Source organism: Plecotus auritus (assembly GCF_963455305.1).
Source record: "Plecotus auritus genome assembly, chromosome: 4".
Lineage (NCBI taxonomy): Eukaryota > Metazoa > Chordata > Mammalia > Chiroptera > Vespertilionidae > Plecotus > Plecotus auritus.
This window is the reverse complement of record NC_137775.1, coordinates 27,196,279-27,222,265: the sequence shown is the minus strand read 5'-3', so window position 1 is coordinate 27,222,265 and position 25,987 is coordinate 27,196,279. Positions and strand designations below refer to the sequence as shown.

Sequence of the window (25,987 nt, the reverse complement as noted above, 5' to 3'; positions counted from 1 at the left end):
CAGGTTCCTATGAGTGTCTGTGAAGTGGCTGTGGCAACCCCCAGGCATCAGACTGGATGACAAGGAGAATGCATTACCAAGGTAACTGGCCTGGGAGTCTCCTTGGAGACAAAATGTGGCAGCTTTTCTGTGGGTTGCAGCACCTGGAAAAACAGGTGCTAATGACCTTACACGAATCATGTCATTAGAGGGGCTGTTTGAAATGTAAGCACTGTCCATGCATGCCCCTCACTACACACACACAGGCATGTGCACAGCATGTGTATGTGTGCTTCACACTTGTCTGACTCTAGACGGAAAAATGTGTAGGATGTACAAGGCAGCAAGGAACCTAGAAACCAGCCAACTCTTTCAAAAGACACGAGAGAAAAATCTGCCTGCTCAGGAGGGTGTGAGTCACTGTGCCTGGTCTTTTGTTTGAGCATTTCATGGCTGGCAGGCTGAGTGTCTGCTGGCCTCATTTTCTGCTCCTCTCTGAATTTCTTGCAGGTGCAGGACCCATAGAGGACAAGTCTCCTGAGTGGACCAGGAACCCATGAGGGCTAAGCAGCTGCCTGTTCTGTCAGGACTTCTGCCAGGCAATCAGGCGGCACGTTCCAGACTGCCAGAGTTTTATCTTGAACCATTCTGACTTTGATTCCCTTAAAAACAGTTCAGATTTAGTTAGACAAAGGAGAGAGGGACTTAAGCAACTGTGTGAGCAGTAGAATGGAATTAGAACACACGAGATGAACACTGAGCCGGGCCTCATGGATTCCAAGACTGCTTTGGTGCAGATTCTTCCCTGACATTCTGTGTGGGGCGGAGAGGGTGGTAGGAGACGAACGGGGAGAGAATGAATACATATATTCCTAAGCCCAATTATCCTTCCAAAAGTTCTTGGATCTAAACATCATATAACTCAACTTGCCTAATATGGAATTCTATTAATACCGTATCTCCAAGGCATTCGAGTTATTCTGAGTACCTGAATGCATTCTCTGGATCTTCCTGAGAGAATGAACATGTCATGGATACATATCTCTACAGAGTTAAAGTCCTAGGAGGTATTTTGGAGATGGTTGTTGAGGGGAAGTACTGACCATAGCGTGATTTCAGAGAAAGAAAATATTTAGAAGATAAGAGAGGTGTCAAATTTAGCTAACAGAAACACACGGAGTTATGAAAATAAAATCAAAAGAAATTGTAAGAGGTGTGAAAACTTAACAAGGAGAATTAACAGAACCGCCAGAGTGACAGTAGCCAACAGCATGATAGAACCTGACCAGGTGGACTTAAAGGTCTTCTATTGAAGCTGTACTAAGCATGCTGCACTCTCAGATTCTTTAGCAACAGAACCCCCATCTTAGGGTAATAGAATCATTATGGGAAAGATCAGATTCAAACAAGGTAAACAGTAGCCAGAGGCAAAGGTGCATTGAAAAACCAAGCAAGGAAACTATTAAGCTGAATATAACAATATGCCTAAAGTATCTTTGATCCAATGTCCAATCAGAAACCCTAGAAAAACATATACATGTCACTTGAGTTACTTTCCCCATTTAAAGCCAATTCTCTAGTCATATGGTTCAGAAACATTTTTTTGAGTAACTGACAGAAATCTATGACTTTTAGTTTCTAATCTGTATGCATTTGCAATGAATGTTTGTGCCATATATTTTCCTAGTAATCTACAGTCAAATTTATGATGTTAAGAAGCTCAATGTTCCAAATGCATCATAAGTTAGAATTAGCACTGGAAATGCTGGAAGTATAAAGATGATTTTAGAGCTAATATTTGTCAAGTTGTTATTATATGCTAAGCACTGTGCTGTTGAAAAATTCCACTTACACCAGAACTTCTTAGAAGATATCAGCACTGAATGTTTATAATAATTACAACACGCATGAACTTGGACGGTCCCAGGTAAACTAGGTCATATGGTTACTCTACACATAGCGAGTCCCTGTAGCTGATGTTAGAGCCATTCAGGTTTTAAAGAACCATGAACTTAAAGCCTTTCCTGGACCTAGGTGAAGACTCTTTCCTGACCAATCAACAAAGACACACTTTAAATTTATCATTTGTAGACACGCAGACTCATTCTGACTTATCCTGATGGCTAGTTTTGGGTTATTAATGGCATAATTACCATGAGTTCCCAACTTTTGTAGCATTTAAAAACCTTTAGAGTTTTCCCTTAGTAAACTACTCAGAAAAAAACAAAGTAGCTTATTGGTTTTTCCTTGCCTGCAAGGTAGTGAACATAGCCTTTGTACTTTTCAAAGTTTTAGTGGTCTTTGTTTTATTTCCCTAATAATGCTAAGACAGGGGCAGAGGGTACAGAAAAAAGCATCCTTGACAGCTGATTAAATTAAATTTGCATAAAAATGACAAGTATATAAAAGTCAGAGTAACATGTTCTTTTTAAAGATATGCCTGTGAGCTCAGAGGCTCGGGAAATGTTCGATGAGACAGAAAAAGACCACACAGTCTAACTCTGCCTGTAACAGAGGAGAAAGGTGCAACAGTTTGATGAGACTCACGGTCACACTGGGATATGTCCAGGTGAGGACTAGCCTTCACAGCGACTAGCTCTCAGCCAACATTCTTTCCATTCAGATCCAGCTTGAGGAACTGACTCTCCCTTGCATTTTCTCATCAGAAAGTTATACCCATCAGTAATAGTACTGGGTAATGCAGGCTTGCCCAAGGGCACAGAAACTATTTCTCAGAAATTAATACCAACGGGAGGAGCCATCGTCCCTATGCTCTGCCATTTTGCATATTGTTAAAGACAAAAGTCACTTTGGTAATAGACTGTTAGTGAATAAGAGCACCGAATCCGAAGGCACTTACTTGATGGAGGCTTGTAGCTTCTCACACAGAACGGTGAGCACAGAGACGAGGTCGTCACAGAGGGCCTCTACGGTCGACCCTGCAAACAGAGGAGGTTATAGGTATGAGACATCGCAGCGGCACTCCAAGGTCCCTCAAGGTCCTTCCCATCCTCCTTTTTATGTTTTCAGGATTAAAACGATGATTTTCAGATGCTGACTTCCGTAGGCCACCAAAATATAATACATTTTAATATAATAACTCCTTTCTAAAGTAAAACACTCAAAAGGTAGTCCAAAAAGAAAACAATAGGTTGTTTCTTATGAAATTCATTCACACTTAATGAAAAGATATTTAGTTAAGAATCACCACAACTGACAATGATTTTCTCAATATTTAGGCCAGTAGACTATAAACTGTATGTGTCCCTTATTTTGGCCTCTTGTTTTTCTGGGTTTTGTGAGCAGAATTGTATCCCAACGAGATAAAATATGGCAGCATTTAAGAAAGGTGGGCTTTTCAAACTAGGAAGCCAGAGAAAGAGGGCAAAATAATTTGGTCACCATCTTCACCACTTTATTTGTCCAGCATCCTCAGAGCACCGGTCTTAATAGAGCAACAGCAAATTTCAAAATAATAAAAACATGTTCAAATCATGAAACCAGCAACAAAACTCCCACAGGAGTACTGGAGTGCACTGGAAAAAGGCTGAAATTTGGAATCGGCTTAAGTACTGGTCCACAGCTTGCTGACTGCATAAGCTTGCGTAAGCGTCAGTTTTTCTTTTGGTAAGATGAGATAATACCCATTACACCAAATAATTGGGCCAAGGAAAGTAACAAGTGGGAGCATTTGTGTGTTTTTTTTTTAAAATAAAAGCCTGTAAAGATCTATATGAATGTGGCTAAGTATTTGACGGGTGTATAAATAAATGAATGAATGACCATGAAGTCAAGGAAGACAGAGGGAAAAATGGCCAGAGTGTAAGAGAGAAATAAGTAAAGTTGGAAGAGGGCAGGGGAAAGAGAAATGCTGATCCTTAGAATCTGTGATCTTAAATTCGGGGGGGGGGGGGCAGGGAAGACAGACAGACAGAGGAAGGTAAATTATAAAACATAGTTTAAAATAAATAAAACTGCCCAGCTGGTGTGGCTCAGTAGTTGAGCACTGACCTATGAACGAGGAGGTCATGGTTTGATTCCTGGTCAGGGCACATGCCCAGGTTTTGGGCTCCATCCCCAGTAGGGGGCATGCAGGAGGCAGCTGATCAATGATTCTCTCTCATCATTGATGTTTCTATTTCTCTCTCTCCCTCTTTCTTCCTCTCTCTGAAATCAATAAAAACTTAAAAAAAATAAAACCCATAAGTAGTCCTTAAACTCAATTTTAGATAAATTTCAAATGAGTCCATCAATTTTGTACTAATATATTTTGAAATATGTATCTTTGACCAAGAGGACTTGGAACTCCTTTCCGGTTTATAAAATCACTCTACAATAAAGTGAAGATTTTGTGGGAACTGCAATTGCCAAAAGAGAAGGAAAGAGGGGTAGAAAATGTTGGAGCCTATCACTGGGAGCATTAAAAGGTGAAGAGATTCTGTAGCACTTCCAGTTCACAGCCTGAGAACATAGCGAGATGTGGCTAAAACAACCACTCCAGCAATGATTTAGAAAATGACTTTGGATATTTTTCTCTTGTTTCTTTTATTTACTCTCCTTCTCCTCATTGTGGCTGTGTGTAGCTCTCTCCCCCTTTCATTCCCTCTTTTCTATCGTCTCTCTACTCCACCCCTTCTCGCTGTTAACTGTCAAAAATATCAAAAAAGGCAGTATTTCCAATATTTTTAAACCACTGAATAAAATCTGATATAAAATGTACATTACCCTTTTTTTATGATAAGATGATTTGAATTTTCCATCTCTTTCCGAAAACAATACTACCAAACATTAAAAAAAAAAAAATCAAACTGCTTATTAATTACATGTGGACCTCTGTTTTTTCTTTCTCCTGTGGGGTCAGAATCAAAGTTCCTTACCTTGGTTCCTGTCCTCTCCAAGATTCCTTATGAGATGACTCGTTTTTCATATCAAAAAACTGGTACTTCACAAACATAATTTGGGTGCAATAGCACTTTGTACCAATCAGGGTTCTACCACCCTCCATCCCATTCTCATTTTAACAATTAATACACCTGGTTCATAAAGAACGAAGTAACTAAAAAACCAGCCTCCAACAGGAAGGTCTATGAAGAGTTCATTTCCCTCTCACTGTTGGAACAGGACCAGGTGTGGCTGGCATAAGAGTGTAGGAGGAAGGAAGACAACAGCTGGTTTAATCATACCACGTAAGGCAAAGCTAAACAGAAGCTCCAGGGAGAGTGGTGGACTCCCCTGACAGCTCTACTCATCCCTACACCCCCAACACAAAGCACACGGGAGGCATTCTAATACCCACTTTTTAAACTGAGAACTAGCAAAAATCAAATTCAATACCTTGATTCCCGAATTCCTGTGGGATATCTGGGTTTTCAATTATCTAGTAAGGGAGACACACACAGGACAATTAGTAGATCCAGGCAAGAAAAATCCGGACTTAAACAATGGAAAATTCTTAGAAACAAGATGTCATTTTGAGTGCTCTGCACTCAGCAAACTCACCTAAGCTCACCCTCCAGGTCTTGATAGCATTTCATTATTCATGGTATTTAGGAAAATGTATGTCTGGAACTGAGCTTATCAATTGCAAAAATAATTCATTCAAGAGTCCATAAACTTCCTGGGAGTTTAAGCCCTGTAATACACTATTTCATTCCAGGGTGCTGAGCTATGACTGGGGGACAATACCCACCTAAACAGCTGAGTTACCTTTGCAGGGATAATTATATTTCCTAAGGTCACAGACTACACTCTGATTGGCACCTGAAGAATACAGAGTCTTAAGTCATAGAAGGATCTGTTTCTGGACTTCAAAATCCAGGTCCAAAGATGACTGCTGGTCTGAGTACCAGTTTCCTCCTTGATGGGTGGCATATTAATTTCCAGCTGTCAGACCAGACCAACCAGTCTAGGCCATCGCTTGGTAGATCCGAACTATCAAGGTAGAGACATAACCTTGACGGAAGGGAGAATAGGAAGGGGAAGGTATTTACAAACAGTTACACTGACTTCCATTGCAGGGAGAATTCCATGACTGCTGAGCAGAGAATAGGAAATAGGCTCTACAGTCTCCCCAACTCTTAGCACAGGGAGATAGTAAGAGGGCATTTTCATACTAATCACCTACAAGACATATAAATCATCCTATGGCACTGTTTGTTTTTAAACTTGTTATAGGAACATATTTCTAGTATTCTCTGTTCCCTAATTTGCAAGCTCAGCTGCTTCTACACATTCTTTGTGAAATGCTAACCTGTACTGGGAGGTGGGGTGGGATGCAGGCAGACATTAGGTTGAAGGCACAGTTCATGTTAGTGCTTTTGGCATTCTAGATTGATTTTCTTTCCATAGCATTTAAGTCTTCCTAATTCTGAGATGGCCTGCAATGTCTCTCCAGTGATGGCTCACACTGCACACCGCATAGCTTCCCCAGGTAATGCTCAGTGTCCCGAGGGAGAACACACAGCCTCCTTGGACCATTCCCTTTAATGGCTTTTTAAAATAACCGTTCTTAGGTGGTGAGACTTAGTTTCTCTAGTAGACATCACAAATGCTCTGAATATTAGCATACTGAGCACTGAGTCTTTCTGGGACATGAAAACATCTCCAGGGACCGCATGAGTAACAGAAAGGCAGTAATAGGAAACATTAATTTTCTACCTAGTTTGGGATCTTGCCTCCGGTTGGAGTGAGTCCAGATGGTCAGTGATGAGCAGGACCAGAAGGCTGATTAGCCATGCAGGACAGAGGCAAATAACCCTTGGGTTTTATCCAGCTCTTACCGAATATACCTGTCATCATTCTTACAAAAGAGCAACATGAGCTGTAAGGCTGAGTCATCTGACACCTAATGATCTCCTACTTAAAATTTTAAAAATAAGATTAAATGACTAGTATAATTGAAATCACTTTGAAACTACGAAGTTGTATTGAAATATTCCATCTCAAAACATTAAGATATCATTACTATTCTAATATTTCATCATGTGGCCATTTAGAAAAGATGGAATATGACTGACTGTATATGAACATGATAATTCTCAACATCTTGGGTTTATTTCCATTAAAAATACTTTTTTCTCTTAATGTTTTCTATTTATAGATTTGAACTTACTTTAAACTAATATTGTCACACCACCACATTCAAATGCTAGCATACATGAAATTATTTTAACTAAGAGTAAGCTAATATAATTAAAATACTTAAAATTTGCCCTAGCTGATTTGGCTCAGTGTCGGCCTGTGGACTGAAGCGTCCTGTGTTGGATTTCGGTCAAGGGCACATGCCCGGGTTGCTAGCTCAATCCCCAGTAGGGGGCATGTAAGAGGCAGCCAATCAATGATTCTCTCATCACTGATGTTTCTCTCTCTCTTCCCCTTCTTCCCTCTCTGAAATCAGTAAAAACATATTTAAAAAAATTTAAAATTAAAACCATTACTTTTTAAATAGAAACTTGGACTTTGGACAGAGAAAACACAAAAGAAAAATATCAATATTAGTTTTTATCTGATTAGTGTTTGTTTTTCCCAACACTGGCTGCCAGAGCTCATATTAATAACCTGAGCTGGGACTCAGGAGAGCAGGGGTTAGTTCTGGCTCTCTCACTGGTAAGCTCATTAATTTTAGATTTCAATTTCACCTCTTTGGGCTTCATGTCCTTATCTGTCTTTATGAGGAATGAAAAAATTTGACCAGATAATCTCAAAAGTTCCACTCAAGTCCATGATTTTCTAAAAATTACATAGTAATTGAAGTTAAAAGTTAGCAATATTTGAAGTTAAACATAAAATCTTAAATTCTAAAATTAATTTCTGAGATATTTCAGACTGTGACTGACACTTCCCATCCTAAAAAACAATAAAGTGTTTACTTCAGAATACTTTTTGCAGATTTTAAAAGAACTTTAATCTGAGTTCTTACAGAGGCAGATTTAAAAGATAAAACAAAACACCAATTTTGAAGAGGAATCATCTCCTCATTAACATTCCCAGAAGATAATTTATGCAAGAAGCCAATTACATTTATGTTTTCCCTGGAACACTCATGTTACACAATCTGTTCAAGTTCAGAGCAAAAAGCTCCAGGGTGTTTTGATGACAGAAAGACGACAAGTCCAGCCTCACTCTGCGGTGCCCGCAGGTGAGGGAGACCACCAGCCGCAATTCTTTAGTTAGTAAGAAACCCTCAGATACAAACCTCAAGGCGTGGCATTAACTGCTATTAATTTTGAATTTACTTCTGGTATTTGTTAATAAGTTATAGTACTTTTATATAACATATTTTTAATCTGGTAAGTTTTTAAAAAAAGATTACAAAAGAAAAGTGAATTTCAAAATAATGACTAAAATAACGACAGAAACTGTAAGGACAACACTCCCAAAGCTTTGGAGTGAAACAGGCAAATATATATTTAAGGATCTTAATTTATATAAATAAATGTTCTTCAAAACCAAGCCAGCCCTTCCATTGTTTCAGTAGGGAGCAGCCCTGGCAGAGTTTGGGGGTGGGGAGCTTGTGGAGTGGGGGATATGTGGGGTTGGGGACACATACATGCGGTTACACACAGAGACACTGGCAAAGACTGTGATGAACGTGTGGATATCGCAAGGCTCACCGTATTCTCCTGCCTTTGTCGTAACTGTAAAGTCAAGTCACTCAGCATCTGACTGAGAGTGGCCCGCACAGCAGTGTTTATACTACGCTGGTGACAGCTACATGTGTATGTCTCAATGCACACCTGGTAAAGAGATAAGACAGCAACATACACACTCCATAGATATCAGTCTATTATCAACATGCTTTGGAATTAACCGGAGAGGATATGAAATTGCTCTTAAACAGAAAGTCAGCCTGATTTAGAACTAGCTATCATTGAGTCCTACATATATTTTAAATCCCTGAGCATTTATGTTTTAAGCATGTAGGAAAAGTATTATTTCCCTACAGATCGTCCCTCTTAGGAGCTCATTCTTCTGAGCACCAGAGAAGAATGCAATGTAGTGGTGTTAAGATATGCCCAATAGCCCTAACCAGTTTGGCTCAGTGGATAAAGCATTGGCCTGGGGACTGAAGGGTCCCAAGTTCGATTACAGTCAAGGGCATGTACCTTGGTTGCGGGCACAGCCCTAGTGGGAGGTGTGCAGGAGGCAGCTGATCGATGTTTCTCATCGATGTTTCTACCTCTCTATCCCTCTCTCTTCCTCTCTGTAAAAAAAAAAAAAAATCAATAAACTATTTTTAAAGATATGCCCAATAATTCTGTCTGGGATAAACTCAGGTGGCTGGAAATTAAGCAGGAAAAGCTCCCTTCAGGGCAAAATAGAGCAGAGTTACTAACTCCCGAGTTACCAGGTGTGGGGAGAGGATAACTGAAGCCCTTTCTTCTGCTCTATAAACAAGCCTGACCTTGGGTTAACTCTCTCTCCGCGTTCTCCTGGAAACCTGATAAAGGTGGACATCAGCTGTGTTACTAGGCAGCATGGCTTATGGTAAAATGTCCCCCTGATTACTAAGCTGTATCTGAATCGGGAAACCTGGGAACGAACTTTAAAAATCTAGTAAGGAGTCACCGGTTTGAGCATCCCTGAGTGACCCTTGTCATAGCTCATGTCCTCTGAGGGAACTCTGCAAGCTCCGACTATGCAGGTATAGAGATGTTGGTTCCTATATACAGTCGACCCTGAACAACATGGTCTTGTACTGCCTGGTTCATTTACACATGAATTTTTAAAAACTTACGGTATTGATAAATATAGTACAGAACTGCAAATGTATTTTCTCTTCCTTACGATTTTTATTAAGAACATTTTATTTTCTCTAGCTTACTTTATTGTAAGAATACAGTATATAACATTAACATAGGTCAATCAATTGTTCAGGTCATCGAGAAGGCTTCCAGTCAATAGCAGGCTATTGGTAGTTAAGAGATAGGGGCACCACGCACTATTGCATGAGTGGGTGGTGCCCCTATCTCCTGTGTTGTTCAGGGTCAACTTTAGTTGAAACATGGGGCTCCTAAGCCAAGGTGACTGCACTCACAAGGTGCTCTTATCTTCTTGCTCCTAATCCGAGAGGCTGCCCTCATTATTGGCGTTAGGATGCCTAGGAAAGACAAATGCCTGCCATTGACCTGTGTCTGCTCCCTGTCCTATATCCTGCCAAGGGAATATAATGCCAGTTGTGGCCTATTTGTATCTTGTGAGTCTGTATGTCCAGTGGAACCTGAGGAGGCTCCCTGATGGCTGCAGCATGGAGAAATCCCAATTTTTTGAGGCGAAAAATCTCTCACTGGAAGATGCTGCTGCTCAATGTCATGACTTTTTAGATTTTATTGCCTCTAATTTCTCAGAAAGGTATAGGAATGGGCATAAAAATAAATGCATACTTTAAATTGGTCCACCTTTTTTCTCCCTAATGTATGCAATCCTTTCCATTTTACCAAGCATATTTAGTCCTACGAAAAGAAAAAGGGATATAGTATGCCTAAATTATTTTTCTAGGAATAACTCCGAGATTATCTACAGTGAAAATACTAGGTTCTCACCTAAATGGCAAATTTAATTTGATGATTGATAACTGAGATGGGAGAGAGACTAAATGTTAACCTCTGTAGCTGCTAATGCTTAAGCTAGAATTTTCTGTCAGGCCTCTCTGTAATTGCCTTTTTGGTAAAATTAACTGAGTAAAAGTAAATATTTTCTAACAGTTAAATTTATCTCCTGTTAAATGCTTAATATTCCAAATGAGCATTTAAAACTCAAAAGTATATTTGGAAGTTGGCTTGGATTTATTCATATCATGTGAAAAAAGTAAGAGCAAGTTTCAAAATATTTGTTTTTCAAACTACCATTTTTAGGGCATGTTAACTTCAAACTCATTTTCTCAGATGATCATGGATTGTAATGTACTCGAAGGTACTATTTATACATACTTAGAAAAAAAGGTGTTTTAGTCCTGAAAGGCCTTTATTTCTGCATGTGATAAAACAGTTTAAAAGCCTTGAAAATACATCTAAATGAGTGCACTGGTTCACTTTGATGAAACCAAATTCTCTATAGTGTAATTAGGCACTCTGGTACTATTTATACCTCAGAATTCAAGTTTTCTTTAAATCTTATATTTTCCCAAGAAATCTTTATAACTGTTGATCTTTCAGATTGCTAAGCTTAAATTTCAGGAGAAATTTAAAGTCTCAGAAGCATTAAAGATGAAAGAGTAGCTATTTTGAAAGCTGAACTACGTACTTTAAATCAATATAAACACAATTCTACTGAATACTAAGAGCCATACCCACTATAAAACCTTCCTTAAAAAATTGTATCAGTCACTTTAAACTCATGAAAGAAAGCACACACGAGGACCTGGATTTTAAGTAACACAAGCAGCACTGTATGCAGAAAACTTCCCAGATACCAAACGTATTTCTTCAACTTTTAATGTCACCACCGTTTTCAGTGTTTAGAGGTATAACAGTGAAAATGACTTACTGCAGGAGGCATTTTATTAAGGGAAAAGGTAAGCATGTTTACTCTGCTTTTTTAGATAAAGAATTAATTAAAGAAGCTCATTCTGCCCACATTGGGATTATAAATACTCATGTGACCAAAGGGTATCTTTTTAAATGTAAAAATGAGCATGTGTATGATAACTTGCTATCTTTAGATGCCCAGGAAGAAATGCTTTCAGCTATCCTGACATCTTCTAAAGAAAAGTTTCTTACATATGATATAATAATAATAATAATAAATTGGTAAAGTGGTAAGATTCATAGAACTAGGGTTTTCATGATAAACCTGACCACTATATTAAAAGCCAATGAGTTTTCACATTGTGAATGGTGGTGTTTTTTTTTCTACTATGGGGCAGTGCTAAAATGAGCACATTGAATCAGAGATGCTAAGAGAATACCAAGTCCAAATGCAGGCTGAGTTTCTGGAAAAGGGCTCATCAATTTCCTCTTTTTGTATCTCCAATGTTACTTTCACGTCCCATGCCCGTTGCTTTCGTAGTGTAGAATTGACGCTTAAAAAGCCTCAGTTCTGGACCTCTGCTAGAGGCTCAAGGGACCAAGTCCAATACCTTGTGAAAAGCCACAGGCCCCTGATCACCAGGGAACGCACGAAGACACAGGGCAGTGAGGAGTTTCATAATGGACATTTTGATCATTTCATGCAATTGTGGACATCCAGGTTTACGGCATGCTAAACACAACTGAGAGCAAAAACAAATTGTTAGTGAAGCAAATTAAACCCCGACAGCAGAAGGAGAAAAAAAACAAAAAACACAAAGCCAAGTCTGCAAGCCATATATAACAATACGAGTTTTATGTCATTGAGTAAGTAGATTGATAAATAACAGTACTAGGTTAAACCCAGGGTGGACTCACTATGATTAAATATGAAGCAGCAGAGTGGAATGTAGCAGATATTCAACACTGGCCAAAGTGATAAGTTTTTAAAAAGCTTCCACAATAGAAATTTGCTTAACTTTGCAAAATGCATATGAGCTTCACTATGTTGAATTGTGCATTTACCTTCTCTTTCCTATCTGAAGGATTAGTGGTGCAGCTTTGTCAAAACAGTGCATGGTACTGAGTAATAAGTCCCATAAAGAGAAGAGCTAGCAGGTTTCCATTTGGAATATTTTTATAGAGATAAAAATAATTTATGGTGATAAAAATAAAAGGATCAGAGATTAAACGGCAAGAAAGCAGAACTGTCTTTTATGCAGGGAAGACTATGAATGCTTATTGATCATGTTAGAAACTAAGAAAATTTTGATTAACACTACAAGTCTAAACTCTGTTGAATCACATGGACAAGTCAGTGACCAGGCTGTTTCCAGCTAAATGGCAATAACAAGTAGGTGTGAAACAGGAGCACCTCAATAAATGGGTCCTGCTGATGCAAACGCACAGGCGCACACACATACACACACAGGGTTTACTGAAAGTCTAATCACCATGCTTGAGTAGGAATTTTGCTGGTTTTCCTTTTGGATCTCAGTTAAAAGGAAACTCTTAACATGCCCAGGCATACATGGACAACTCTGACTGTCACTTCCCTCTTCCTCTTCCTCAGTCTTCTTGGCTTAGCTGCCATGTTAAAATGGATTCAGATACCTCAGCCCATCCATCCCTGCACCTTCTCAGGCAGAGCCTTCTGCTTGGTCTACAAGGATCTACTGAACTCTAGCCTCTGCCCTCTGGGCCAGCCCAAAGGAAGTAGAGAGGAACTGCATTGCTCCGTGTCTTCTAATTCTAAATAAGTTCTTCAAGAGCCATACAAGTCAGAGAATTAAAGGCGAGTGTGGAAATTCCTTGCACAAAAAACGAGTTTGCTCAAAGCTCATCTGGCAGTAAGTTGCCAAAGAACAGAAACCTCAGAGGAGTCAAAACAGAGTCAGTACAGAGACTGACTTACCCGCAAAGAAGGAAGTGTTTCCAGAAGGAAAAGTGGAGAAAACAGTCCCTTAAAATGGGATTTCTTTACTCCAATGGCCTCAGCTGGTTTGAGGCAATGGTTTGGGCTCCTTTGGCCATTTCTCTTGCCAGGAGGTAGGGTTACTCCTCCCCCCCGCCCCTCCTTACAAGAACCTAGCAAATAAGATGCTTCAAAGAGAAATGGATCAGGTCATCTGTGTCATATCTGGAGACTATCTGCCCTTAATTGTAGATTACTTTATTTGAAGTATATCTCAGAAATAGACTTAGAAAAGGTACCACTGAACATTTCAAGGGTTGTAAGTCAGCTCAATTAAAAAAATACTTTAATGACAACCAGAATCATTGCATTGAAATTTCTGGAGGCAGATCTTGGGCTTCAATGTTTTTGAAGGTCCCTGGGGTAACAAGTGGAACTAAACTACACTCCAAATCCTGTGATGGTAACAATGCTCAGAAAAGATAAACTGTGTATCAATATGTAAAAATACTCAAGAAAGTGGCATATGACTAATGGTCACTTGAATCCATGGTCACACAAAGAAGGTGAAATTCATCAATACTTCTGCTTCACATGTAAAAAGACCATAGAGCCATTATCAAATTAAATGCCGTGGTAAAGGTCTCAGGTGGGTAAGACTCCTAAGAATTTCAGTCGGTTGCTAATATTATTATGGCAAGATCCTACTTCTAAGACGGTGGTTACCAGGAAGCAATACTGCATAGTGGTCACCAGCACATATTTGCATATAAAGAGTCTGGATTTGAATGTCTTGCTAAAGAACCTTAGACAAGCAAATGAACTTCACTTTCCCTGGGGTTCTTTATCTAGCTTGGTTGTGGTAAAGATTAAAAGAGAATGTATGGGAAATGCTACTACTGACATGCCCTAAGGACTCAACTATTACTAATCAGTGTTTCGGAATTGAAGGATGGATAGATAGATGGAAGTGAAAGAAGGTCCCTGAAAGTAAGAATCTTAAAAAATAAAACAATAATCTTTGAGACGAACTTTGCTTGAACCTGACAGCATGCCACAGAATCAGAGACTAGAAGTTTCCCATGAGTCAATAAGATCAAACCAGAAAATACACATTTACAAACTGACTTTCTCACTGAGAAAATGCCATAAAGGAGCCTTCAGCAGGCGTGTTCTTCCCAATGAAACATCATCATTAACCATCTTCAAATTAACTTGATAGACCTTCTGGTTTTGGCACCACCTCTTTCTTGAACCCCCAGGACCTGGGCAATGTTATTTCCACAGCTTTTCCTATTAAGCTAGCTAACCTGGCAAACTCAATGTTATCTGCTAATTTGACCATAGCAAGAGAAATCTTGGGCCCAGCTTTCAATCAATAAAGAGAAGAATTATGTGTCCATATAGAGTTTTAGAAATGATAATTCATAAAGCTGAATAGAAAACACATGTTGGATATTTCATAACTGTCCATTTCTAAATTTGGTGATATTTCTAATTCCTCCTGTATCATGGAAGACCCTGTACTGAAAAAACTTTCATTACCACAGTTTAATTAAGCAAGTTAAGTTAGACACACAAATGAAGGTGCCACCTTCCTATTTACATTTTAAATGCTTAACGATCCTTGTAAAGTTTCAAACAGTGCCTTGGGGAAATAGCCTCATTTTTCATACTTAAGTACACATCCCATTTCCTGATCCACAGGTTTCAGCATAAGCACTATCTTTGAGTAATGGTCACCAGAGTATGAAAGAAAAGAATGTCTGGACTCTTTCCCAACATTTCCATAGCTATTTTAATGGTTTATTTGAAAGCGTTTTTATAAATTATCTCCCTAGCTATATCAAACATGACAAGAGGAGAAAATATCACTTTTTCCCCTTTAAGTTAAAGACTTAATCTTTTTTTAAAAATATATTTTAATTGATTTCATAGAGGAAGGGAGAGAGAGAAATTATCATTAATGAGAGAGAATCATTGATTGGCTGCCTCCTGCATGCCTTATAGGGTGGCAGGGATCAAGCCTGCAACCCGGGCCTGTGCCCTGATAGGAAATAGAACCGTGACCTCCTGGTTCATAGGTTGATGCTCAACCACTGAGTCATGCCAGCTGGGCAAGACTTATCTTTATGGAAAGTTCAGATACAACCAAGAAAGCTTCCTGGAGCTAAGTGGTAGATTTAGGCTGAAATGTCCTGCTTTGAAAATAGAGATGCAGATTTTCAAAGGCTAAGTTAGCAGGTGAAAAGCACTTGGGCACTTACAAAAATCATTGGATATCAGTAAGTCTACAGAGCACTATTATTTTTGTGTGTGTGACAGTATAAGTCTCTTTTGTAATTCCCCCATTTTGGTGATGAAAAAGCATTTCTTAAATGATTGCTATAGTGAAAACCAAGACTGTAAGCTATTTTGTAAATTAAAAAACACACACACCCATAAAATGAAGGCCTTTTATAAGAAAGATGTTTATTCCTATCTCATGTATCTGAAGTAAACAATGATTTCAGATGATTCTACTATTATCCTTCCTCAAATTACCTATACATTATTCATTTGATAATCTAATATTTATAACTACTGATCCATATACTTACATTTATAAGTTGTTGCTATGTTTTCCTATAAATAGATCTACTCTATGCTCTTTTTTATGCCAGGTTACCTAAATATGGATTGAGTGGGGGCATTTCCCCTCCTTTTTAAAGGCTGACCCTGTGTCTTATTGGTGAAAACACATATTCAGATGGAAGAGTGGGATAACTCTGTAGCAGATTCAACTGTTAAAGCATTTAGGAAATATGTTTGAGCCCTAGTTGGGTAGCTCAGTTGGTAAGAGCGTCATCCTGATATGCCAAGGTTGGAGGTTCAATCTCTGGTCAGGGCACGTACAAGAAGCAACCAATGAAAGCATAAATAAGTAGAACAACAACTTGATGTCTCTCTCTACACTCAATGAATAAAATAAAATAAATATGTTTAATATATATCACACGCTGACAAATGGGAAGGAGAAAATGTGGAGATGATGTGGCAGAAGATGAAAGGCAAGGGGGATTAGAAGAATCAAAAGCTTATATCATTGGGGGATCACCATTGAGAGGATGCTGCTGCTGGGTGGGACTCCATCCTTTGTGGGGTGGTCCCATTAGCCAAGTAGAGGCAAGGCAGTTGTCACCTGGGTTTTAGGTCTATAAACCCAGCAGAACATGACCTGTAGATCTCACTTTAATATGCATATGATTCATAGGGGGATCTTATACGAAGGCAGATTCTTATTCCTTGGTCTGGGTTGGGGCCTGAGGGGCTGCCCATGCATTTGGTGGGTGGAACACACTTGAGGCCTTAGAGCACAACAGCGCATTTCCACGTGGTTTTATGACAAAGCTTGGCTGGAGGGAATAGTAACTATCAGAGCAGTGATTCTCAACTTGATTTCTGTGGGAGGGGGAGGAAGCTTTTACAAGTTTGCATGCCTAAGACCAAAACACTCAGAATTCTGGGGCAACCCTAGGCATCTTATTTGTGCTGAGTAAAGAGGAGAAGTCAAAGTTTAATCAAGTAACTATTGAAAATAGTCAACCTTCTATGGGAACCTATAGGAACCTTTGGTAAGCCCATCTCTTGTTCTGATCTTTATTCACTGTCAACTGTGAACTGATGTAAACTACTCTCTTAAAAAGATACACATTAAAGATAAAAGGCAAGATTAGTTTAATTTCAACATTGTGTCTGCAGGGTATTCATGCCTGAGCATGGTTTGGGATGAGGGGAGAGGTGGCCCCTTCGTGGGTTTCCACCATTTACACAGGGGCAGCATATGGGCTCCTGTGAGTGGGCCTGTCACAGGTGAGCTGATGACAGCACGTGCTGCACGGTGTATAGGCTGGAAGCTCAGTCATGTCCGCTGGTTTTGCATCCTGGTTCTACCACTTCCTAACTGTGTGACTTTGGGAAAGATAGTGAACCTCTCTCCGTGTCACTTCCCTTATTCTGCTTTGCAGTATTGTTACATGGATTATATGATTTAAAGTAGGTAAAGTTCTTAGAACAGTGCCTGGCAGAGAGTAAATGATAAGTATCTTGGAGTGTCTATACTTGTCTCTTACTGCAAGTGATGTTATATGTTTTCAAGCCTTCTTTGAATTACTGACTCTGAGAGAGAATGGCCACAGAGAACCCAGAACTATAGCTACGCCTAGAACTATGTTGAGTCGCAGCCATGAATAAAGGTCCACTATTCTTCTTAGCAGGAGGAGTACTCTCCAGGGTGTTTCTCTTGGTGGCTTTTTGATCGGTACTGGATAGTGACCCCTGGCCCTGTTATGATTGTTGTCTCATGGGTCACTCAGCCTCCCTCAGCAGACTGATATGGAAATGTCCTGACCATGGGCTGGCCAGACAAGAGAGCTGGATTCCTTCTCTTCTGAAGCTGGTATCCATGCCAGGTCCAGAGGGGCCAAGCTGCACACTGCCACTTATCAAAGGTGCTTTGAAGTGGTGACTCTTGGGCCATTACGAAGCAGTCTCCCTACCCCTGCCTTGCTGGAGAGTCTTCCAGAATATCCAGTCATCGAAACAGAGTGGTGGATTTGAGAGGCCTGAGAGAAGTGGCAGCCTACATCCTAGGTCCCACCACAGACAGGGGGGTGGAGGAATCTTCTGTGGGCCTGCAAGGGGAAGGTCACCGCTATCAAACACAGGATGAAGAGTTTATTTTTAAGAACTTTACCAAGTTCTTCTTCCTTCCAAGGAATAGAGTTCCAGGTCTTTATTAGGAACAACAAGTCAAAGCTCGCATTGAGTAGCAGGTTTCTCCGTGATGGTCTGCCCCTGCTTCATTACCTGCACACTAACTGGGAACTCTTGTCCAGCTAGGAAATCTCTGTGGGCTGCAGGCAGGACAAGAGGGGACTTGAGTAAGCTTGTTACAGTTCTCTCAGGAAGCTGGTCCTTCGCTGACCCATCCTTTCAGGGTATCGGCCATATTATTTAGGGGTAACCTCAACACCACCGTCAATGTGAAGTTCCATAATGACATTGACCAAGCATTTACTATGTGGCCGGACCTGCACGGAAAGCTATTTATGTGGATTCAACTTCTCTTGTCCAATCGGCACAACCACACTGAGAGGGTCTGTTAGCGTTGCTTTTACAGAGAAGCAGCCCAAAGCCAGGGCAGTATCCAACACGCTGGGGGCAGTAGAGCTGGGTAGATATCTAAACACGGGACTCCGGAGCCCTGTTTCTACCTCCCAGCTCGAGGCCTTTACCTTTTCCTCTCTCGGGCTGAGATTTTCTTCAAAAACAAAAGTTTTGTTTTTTCCCTTTACAGGTTTTGGTGGGGAGCACTGTGCCCTGCTGCCTCACTCATTCTGGACAGGCCTGCTGAGTCTTTACTCTGCTTCCAGACGCCCTCAGTGAACATGCTTGACTTGGGTGGTCCAGGGCAGTGCATGTCCACTCTTCAGGAACTGCACCCAACTCTTTCAGATTCCTATTCAAAAACTGGTTCCTGCGAGGAGGATAAAGGCAACCTCCTCCTCCTCTCAGCTTGGGCTTCCTGGTGGCTATCCCCCACCATAGGGTGCTGCAACAACCCATGCCCCCACAGCTCCCAGGGGCCGGCTGCACAGCGACTGCTGCATTTCCCTTCCCACCCTGCACAGAGCAACAGACTAACAGGCCTGCCTCCCACATGCCAGCCCTGCTTTTCGCTCTGATAAAAAAAAAACCACAAAAAAAAACACAAAAAACTACAGTTGTCATTTTAAAAGTAAAAAAAAGAGATAAGCCAAAGAACTTATATGTATAGCCCATGGACACAGTCAATAGGGTAGTAAAGACCTGGGGTGGGTGGGTAAGGGCTGGGAGGAGAGGAGTAAATGGGGGGTAAATGAGAGACATCTGTAATACTATCAACAATAAAAAATAAAGTGATAGTTGTAAGGATTAGATTTTGTAGTGGTTTTTGGTTAAATCAAATATTCTACATAATCCTATCTAATAGAGGGAATATGCAAACTGACCATCAGGCCGTCACAAAGATGGCAGCACCCATAGCCACAAGATGGTAGCGCCCAGTCCCCTCAGCCCCGCTGGAGTCCCCCAGTCCTTTCAGCCTAGGCGGGGTAGGGGGGGATGCGGGTTGGGGGGAGGGGGGCGGCAGGCAAGCTGTGTGGCCAGACCTGCCATCAGGTGGGCCCGGCCACTCTGTGCACCTGCCGCCAGTTCCCCAGTCCTTTCACAGAAAAGAGGTTGCCGCAAAATTGGTTAAGCTTCTTAGGACAAAAAGTATTCAAAATCTTTAAAAAGGGAATTCCAATATTTATAAAAGTTTGGACTAGACAATTCAAGGTTATTTCCACTATAAACTTCTATGATTTTGTGATATTAACATTCTGAATTCACATAGCACCAGCTATATTGTATGTAAGCAGATATTATTTAAAGGAATGGCCATTATTATTAAAACAACTCATAAAACCACACTGTTAGTATGTCAAGGACATTCTGTATGATTTTCCTAATGGCTGGAGTTAATGCCCCTAAACCAGTAGTCAGACATCCCCCGAGGGGTCCCAGATTGGAGAGGGTGCAGGCCGGGTATTTCATGCACTGGGCCTCTAATCTTACCTAATAATAGACAAACATGTAAATTGACCATACCTCCGCTACACCACCAGCCAATCAGGAGTGAGATGGCGGTTAATTTGCATACTCAGCCGCCAAGTGACAGGGGCAGGATGCTTGCGTTGTCACCATGGCAATGATGCAGGCATTCTGCCCCACCGCCGGTCTCTCAGGGCCTCTGGCAGTGTGGGAAGGAGGGGCCAGAGCGGAAAGAGGTGGCTCCGGTGCCTGAGCAGAAAGGGGCTGGGCTGGAGTGGAAAGGCGGTGCCGACAGCCAGGGAAAGGAAAGCCCATTCTAGCCTGAATCTTCATGCATCGGGCTTCTAGTATAAAATATAAACCTTTTATAAAGAGGCTATCATTAGATGTTAACATGCATATTCACTAGGAGATTTCTTTAGGTTCTATTATAATTCAAAAACAATAAACAGATATCCAAAATAAATAAAATAAAAGTAATGGGGAATCTAAAATAGTCAAATTCTTAAAAACAGAGTAGAGTCGTGCTTTCCACGGGCCGGAAGGAGAGATAAATAGAGGACCTACTATTCAATGGGTATAAAGTTTCAGTTATATAAGATGAATAAGTTGTGGAGATCTGCTCTAGATCATTGTGCTTATAGTTAACATTACCATACTGTACACTTAAGATTATGTTAAGAGGGCAGATCTCATCCTAAGTGTTCTTACCAAAATAGAAAAAAATGAACCTGCCAATAATGAGTACTCACAGGTAGCTCTCAAAATTCAGTTTAAAAAAATATTGACAGCTATTCTCTTTCTTTACATGTATGGAGTAAAACGTATAAATGTGTGAAAGAAAGGTGTTCTTTCCAACCATATAAATACACATTTGAGAACTGACTTACATTGTAGTGAGAGGTCAGCTAATTATCTACTTCTTTTTATTTTGATAGATTCATAAAAATGTCCTGTGTGCTCAAAAATAATTTTCTCTTAATTTTCACCCCTTAATGGCACACAATACTGTAAAAGCCCATAAATCAGCCAATATAAATACTACCCATGACTATGTTACCTAGGTGAGGTGACAGATATGTTAATTAGTTGATTGTCGTGATTGTTTCACAATATATACATATATCAAAACACCGAGTTGTACAGCTTAAATATATACATTTGTTAATTATACTTCAATAATGATGAGAAAAATGATGAAAAAAGAAAATATGCCCGAAGTATTTAGCATCTACCTGGTATACCCAATAAATGGTAATCATTATTGTAAAAACAAAAGCCCATGAGCTCTAAAAGGCTTTCTTTTTCTCCGTAATTTAAAAATTCAGAATATCAATGCCTCATTAAGGTCTGAATGTGTACGCTTGTCAAAACATACAAATCCTGAAGATATTCTTTTCAAGAAATGGAAAGAAAATTATTCTAAGCATATTAAAGTACAGCTCTGGAATGATGAGGTCTCCAAAAACCAAAGGTTTATGCCAGACAGTCAAAAAGCCAAGTTTCCTATAGAACACACTCATGCGAGTGCTGGAAGGTACTAATTGCTCCAGGCTGCAGTACAGATCAATACAGACAGAAAAGAGAAGGCTTTCCAGTGACAGCTACAAAATATACTCATTGGGGATTAGGAGACAGGAATGGAATTTAATCAATAAACATCTCTCTAAATCAAATACCTGGTTTCTTAAAAAAACATTTGAAGAAAAATCAAATGCTTTTCAAATGAGCTTAGGAAAAACAGACTAAAAATGCATTCCGAGTGAGGCAAGGTGGGGAGAACCAGTACTGTTATTTCTATGGTTAAAGACTAAAGTTAAGCAAACCAAAGCATGCAAAGCACCATGACTTAGGACGATGGACCGCCAAGCCTACTTCTCACAGATCCAATCCTTAGTGGAAATTCCCCAGGGTCATGACTAGAGAAGGCCTTGCCCCACTGCTGGGCTCCCTCTACCCCAGTATGGATGCCAGCTGGGGTGAAGCAGCAGTGAGCAAGCAGCACAAGCGCAAGCAGCACCTGAGGGCTGGGGCAGTAGCACTCACCTCCGCGATCTTCAGCACTGCACTCCCATTCAGGTCAAACGTCGGGGTGTAGGTTATGCAGAGTAAAACCTTTACCAACCAGGAGGTGAGGGAGAAAGGAAGAGAGAGGGGGTTAACAATCTAGAAAGTGATTTTTATTCCATATGGCTTTTGTGCAGTCCTGTTGATGACTCCTTTGTTCTTTGCTTTATTGAATGTGTTGCTATTGCACTCACTGCTCTCTAATTGGTGGCCATGCATTGTCCCATAAAATAGAGATAAATACTTCAAAAAGTAAAGGATGCTGCCCTCACCCCCAGGGAAGAACCACTGCAAGCCATAAAAGGCATTCTTCAACAACTCCAGGAGGTCTACCAGTATCTGATAAGGAAACTAAATGGTCAGGCTTGGTGCTAGGCACTGTATGTGAATGATCTAGATTGCTTTTATAGTAATTGTCATTACGATTGTCTTTATTTTACTGATAAGGAAACTGATGCTCAGAACAATTAAATAAGATACCCAAGATTACTCAGGTAACAAGTTGTGGAGCTGAGATTTGAAACCAAGTAATCTGACTCCATGCCCTGAACCCCTTGGCAACACTGTCTCTACTTCTTCCTAGATCCAAGCATCACTCAAATTTTCTGCTTCTGTTCCCCTCCCAGTACCACAGGGGATTAGAAATTCTTGCATGGTCACTTTCCTCTTCCCTCCTGTAATTTCCCTCAGAATTCTGCCTGGGATTTATTTATTAGTCCCACGTTCCCCTTATTCTCCAAGATATATAGACAGCGAGTCGATGACATTTGCAAGATCTTAATAGCGATCATTAAAAATCTCACTCTCTACTTGTAGAGCTATTAGAGAACAGATCCATAAAAGCCTGTGGCATTTTAAGAATTGCTTCTAATTTTGGAGATAAGACGCCAGACTCTCCCCTGTCCATTTGGCTCCTGACACTGCAACTTTGCTAGCTGGTAGCCTCAGACATAAAAGTGCTGGTGTCTGCTCCTTGCTCCCAAACACAACAGCCAGGCCCTGCCTGCACCTTGTCAATAGCAGCCTCCTGAGGATGTTGCCCAATTCACGGAAGAGCACTGAAGCCTAGCACCGAATACCACATATACACTGCAGCAGCATACCCAAAGCACAACTGTCAGATAGGACAAGGACTTCCCTAATCTCCCATTCCCTAATCACTAGCCATGCCACTCCTCGATGCAGTCACTCCTTCGGAGAAACCAAATACGCGTGCAATTTAAAAAGGAACAGGGGATTTTTGCCAATTTTATTCACAAGGTTAGGTAAGTTCACTGTGGGTCTGCTCCTCAGTCTTTTAATCCTTAAGATGCCAGATACCCAAGCGTCGACTCCTAATAAAAATCATCGCAATACTATGCCGGCTGGAAGAGAGGGATAATGGAGCAACTGCTTTCTGGCCTCATGGAAAAAGGCTTTCTTTCATTTAAGGACTATCTTCGCGGGGTTGGTGTTTGGTGTGCAAGAAAGCTGTGGGCAGCGGTCACCAGGATCTATCTGGCCTGGGGAGAGGACACATCTAATACCTCTGTATTGGGTGTCCCTTTGTCTGAAACCCTCCTGTCCTTGACTCCTCCTAGGCTTGTTCCTCATGTCACTCGTTTAGTTGGTTCTTTCAGGTCTCAATTCAACCTCTATGACACCTCTGTTCATTTACTTCGGAGCATGTACCAGTCTCATATATGAATGATGTATTTACTTATTTATGGTCTTCCCATTAGACTATTACATCCATTGAGCACCTGAAAGGCCCTCAGGCTTTCTCATATGATGCTTTCTTACTTTAGCTTCCTGCCACCCTCATGTTTATGGCAGGTGGGTAGGAAGGTATGAGAAAATGGATGGCTGGTGGAGGCGGTGGTCTGTGAAGGTGGGGAGGCGAGTACTGGGCCACCTGGGCCTTGGTTTTTCAGGTATTCATGATGAAGACTGACAACTGGCCGTTCTTTATAATGTGAACATAATGATGGTTACTATAGTTTCTTATAGGACTGACGATGGACTTTCTGCCTTCCGTCCTGTGCACATTCATACTAAGTACACAAAAGCAAGTTTGAAAAGAAATGTTCAAAAACCCAACCCAGCTCTCTGTGAGCAAGGGCTGCGTTTTGGCGGCAGTGGCTGGAGGAAGTGGGAGTGGTGCCTCTGAGAGTCTTCGTGAAGGGTGCTGAGGTGGTGGGTTTGGTAATCAAGAGTCTCACGGGAGCAGGGGAGGCTCGACGCCCTCTGCCCCAGGGAAGCCAGGGAATGTACAGGGAAGCCTTGCAGCCGGAGTCTGCAGCAGACAGGTTCCCTGTACCCACCCATTGCTGGTTTTATTCAAAACATCTTTGAAGAAAGGCTTTCCCCATCTGATGCCTGGCCACCAATACCAGAAGGCTCACTGAGCCATACGCAAAAACTAAGCACAACAGACAAGAACGAAAGGAGAGTGAAGCACAGTAAGGAAGCCAGCTCCTTAAACTCGCACACAGTTTGTTGTGTTGGTAGCACAGCAGGTTTTAATTATAGCTCTGACAGTGCCCTGGTCCCCCGTGGCTCACAAGATATATAAAGGACACCAGTGTCTAGCAAGGATGATGAGGCAGACAGAAATGACTCACCCAAAAAGTGCTAAGTGGAGAAACAGTTGATGTGCCCAATGCCTAGCAAGCATTAATTCACCAAATTAAAACACAGAGTGAAAGGAAACTCAGAGCCACAGCAAATTAATTTGAAGTGTCTGACTTCCACTGCATAATGAGAGGGCAAAATTTTTAAATTCACATTCTGAGCATGTTGGCCTCGAGGAAAACAGGAACATCTAAATATCAAGGGCAACTCCATTAAAAATACAGCCCTCATGGGGTCATGAAAGCATACTGACTACATTATCACTGAACAGCAGGAACTTGAGTGATAGATAGGCAGCGTCTTGCATTCTAGCTGGATGGCACTGCCTCTATAAATGCTCTAAGAGGATAGGAAAAAAAGGCTTAAACCCTGGCTGGTGTGAGTCAGTGGTTACAACATCGGCCTGTGCATCAAAGGGTCATGGGTTCAATTCCCGTCAAGGGCACATACCTGGGTTGCAGGTTCAATCCCTGGACCTGGTCTGAGAGCGTGTGTGCAGGAGGCAACCAATCAATGTGTCTCTCTCACATTGATCTCTTCCCCCCTCCTCCCCTCCTCCCTCTCTCTTTTTTTCTCTCTCTCCCCCCATCCCTCCCACTCTCCCTTCCTCTCCCTCTAAAAATCAATGATAAAATATCCTTGGGTGAGGATTTAAATAAAGAAAGGCTCAGTCTTCCATGAAAAGGGGAAAATCATTACAAAGGCTATAAAATTCCCAATCAACTCTGCAATTTAAAATGTGTACAGAAACCCAGGATTTAAAAAAAAAAAATAGCCTGGAAAGGAGAAAGTAAAGCTGACCTATTTTAAGAACTGGCACAAGTGAAAAGGATCTGGCAATTCAGAGATGCCAAAGAGAAGCCATAAAATGCTTCATTTATGTGAAAAGATATTCATGTATAGGAAAGAAACATACTATATAGAGGGCTCCGTACTATCCAAGGTTTCAGGCATCCACCAGGGCCTTGACATGTATCTACCACATATACGTGGTGGTGGGGACTACTGTATATATTAACTCTGAAGGTTAGAAGACATCATAACTGGAGGAGAGAGACTTTGCAGATGAGATGACATATGAGCAAAGCACTGATGCAGGAGAGAAAAGGGAGAGCGATATGTACCAAGCAGAGGAAATGCCTTGAGTAAGGGCATGGAAGTATGAAGGTAAAGGCTAGAGATGATGCTAGGAAGTAGGTTGGAACCTTATTGTACTTCAATTTAAATGCCCTATGTTAAAAGTCCTGCGTGTATTATTTTAGGGTTGGTCAGGCCAACAAATCACATCGAAAAC

General features: G+C 40.9%; 1 protein-coding gene across 2 annotated transcripts in view; it reads right to left on the bottom strand.

Annotated features, from left to right (window-relative positions):
* The window catches only part of ARFGEF3 (ARFGEF family member 3), a 149,088-nt gene that overhangs the window by 63,859 nt on the left and 59,242 nt on the right, over positions 1-25,987 (bottom strand). For both annotated transcript variants that reach the window (XM_080665273.1, XM_080665274.1), the window contains exons 5-8: positions 22,060-22,128; positions 8,592-8,714; positions 5,314-5,356; positions 2,840-2,918 (exon numbers count right to left, since the gene is read on the bottom strand). In XM_080665273.1, the coding sequence (XP_080521399.1) occupies positions 2,840-2,918; positions 5,314-5,356; positions 8,592-8,714; positions 22,060-22,128 (314 nt within the window). The remainder of the gene's footprint in view (positions 1-2,839; positions 2,919-5,313; positions 5,357-8,591; positions 8,715-22,059; positions 22,129-25,987) is intronic.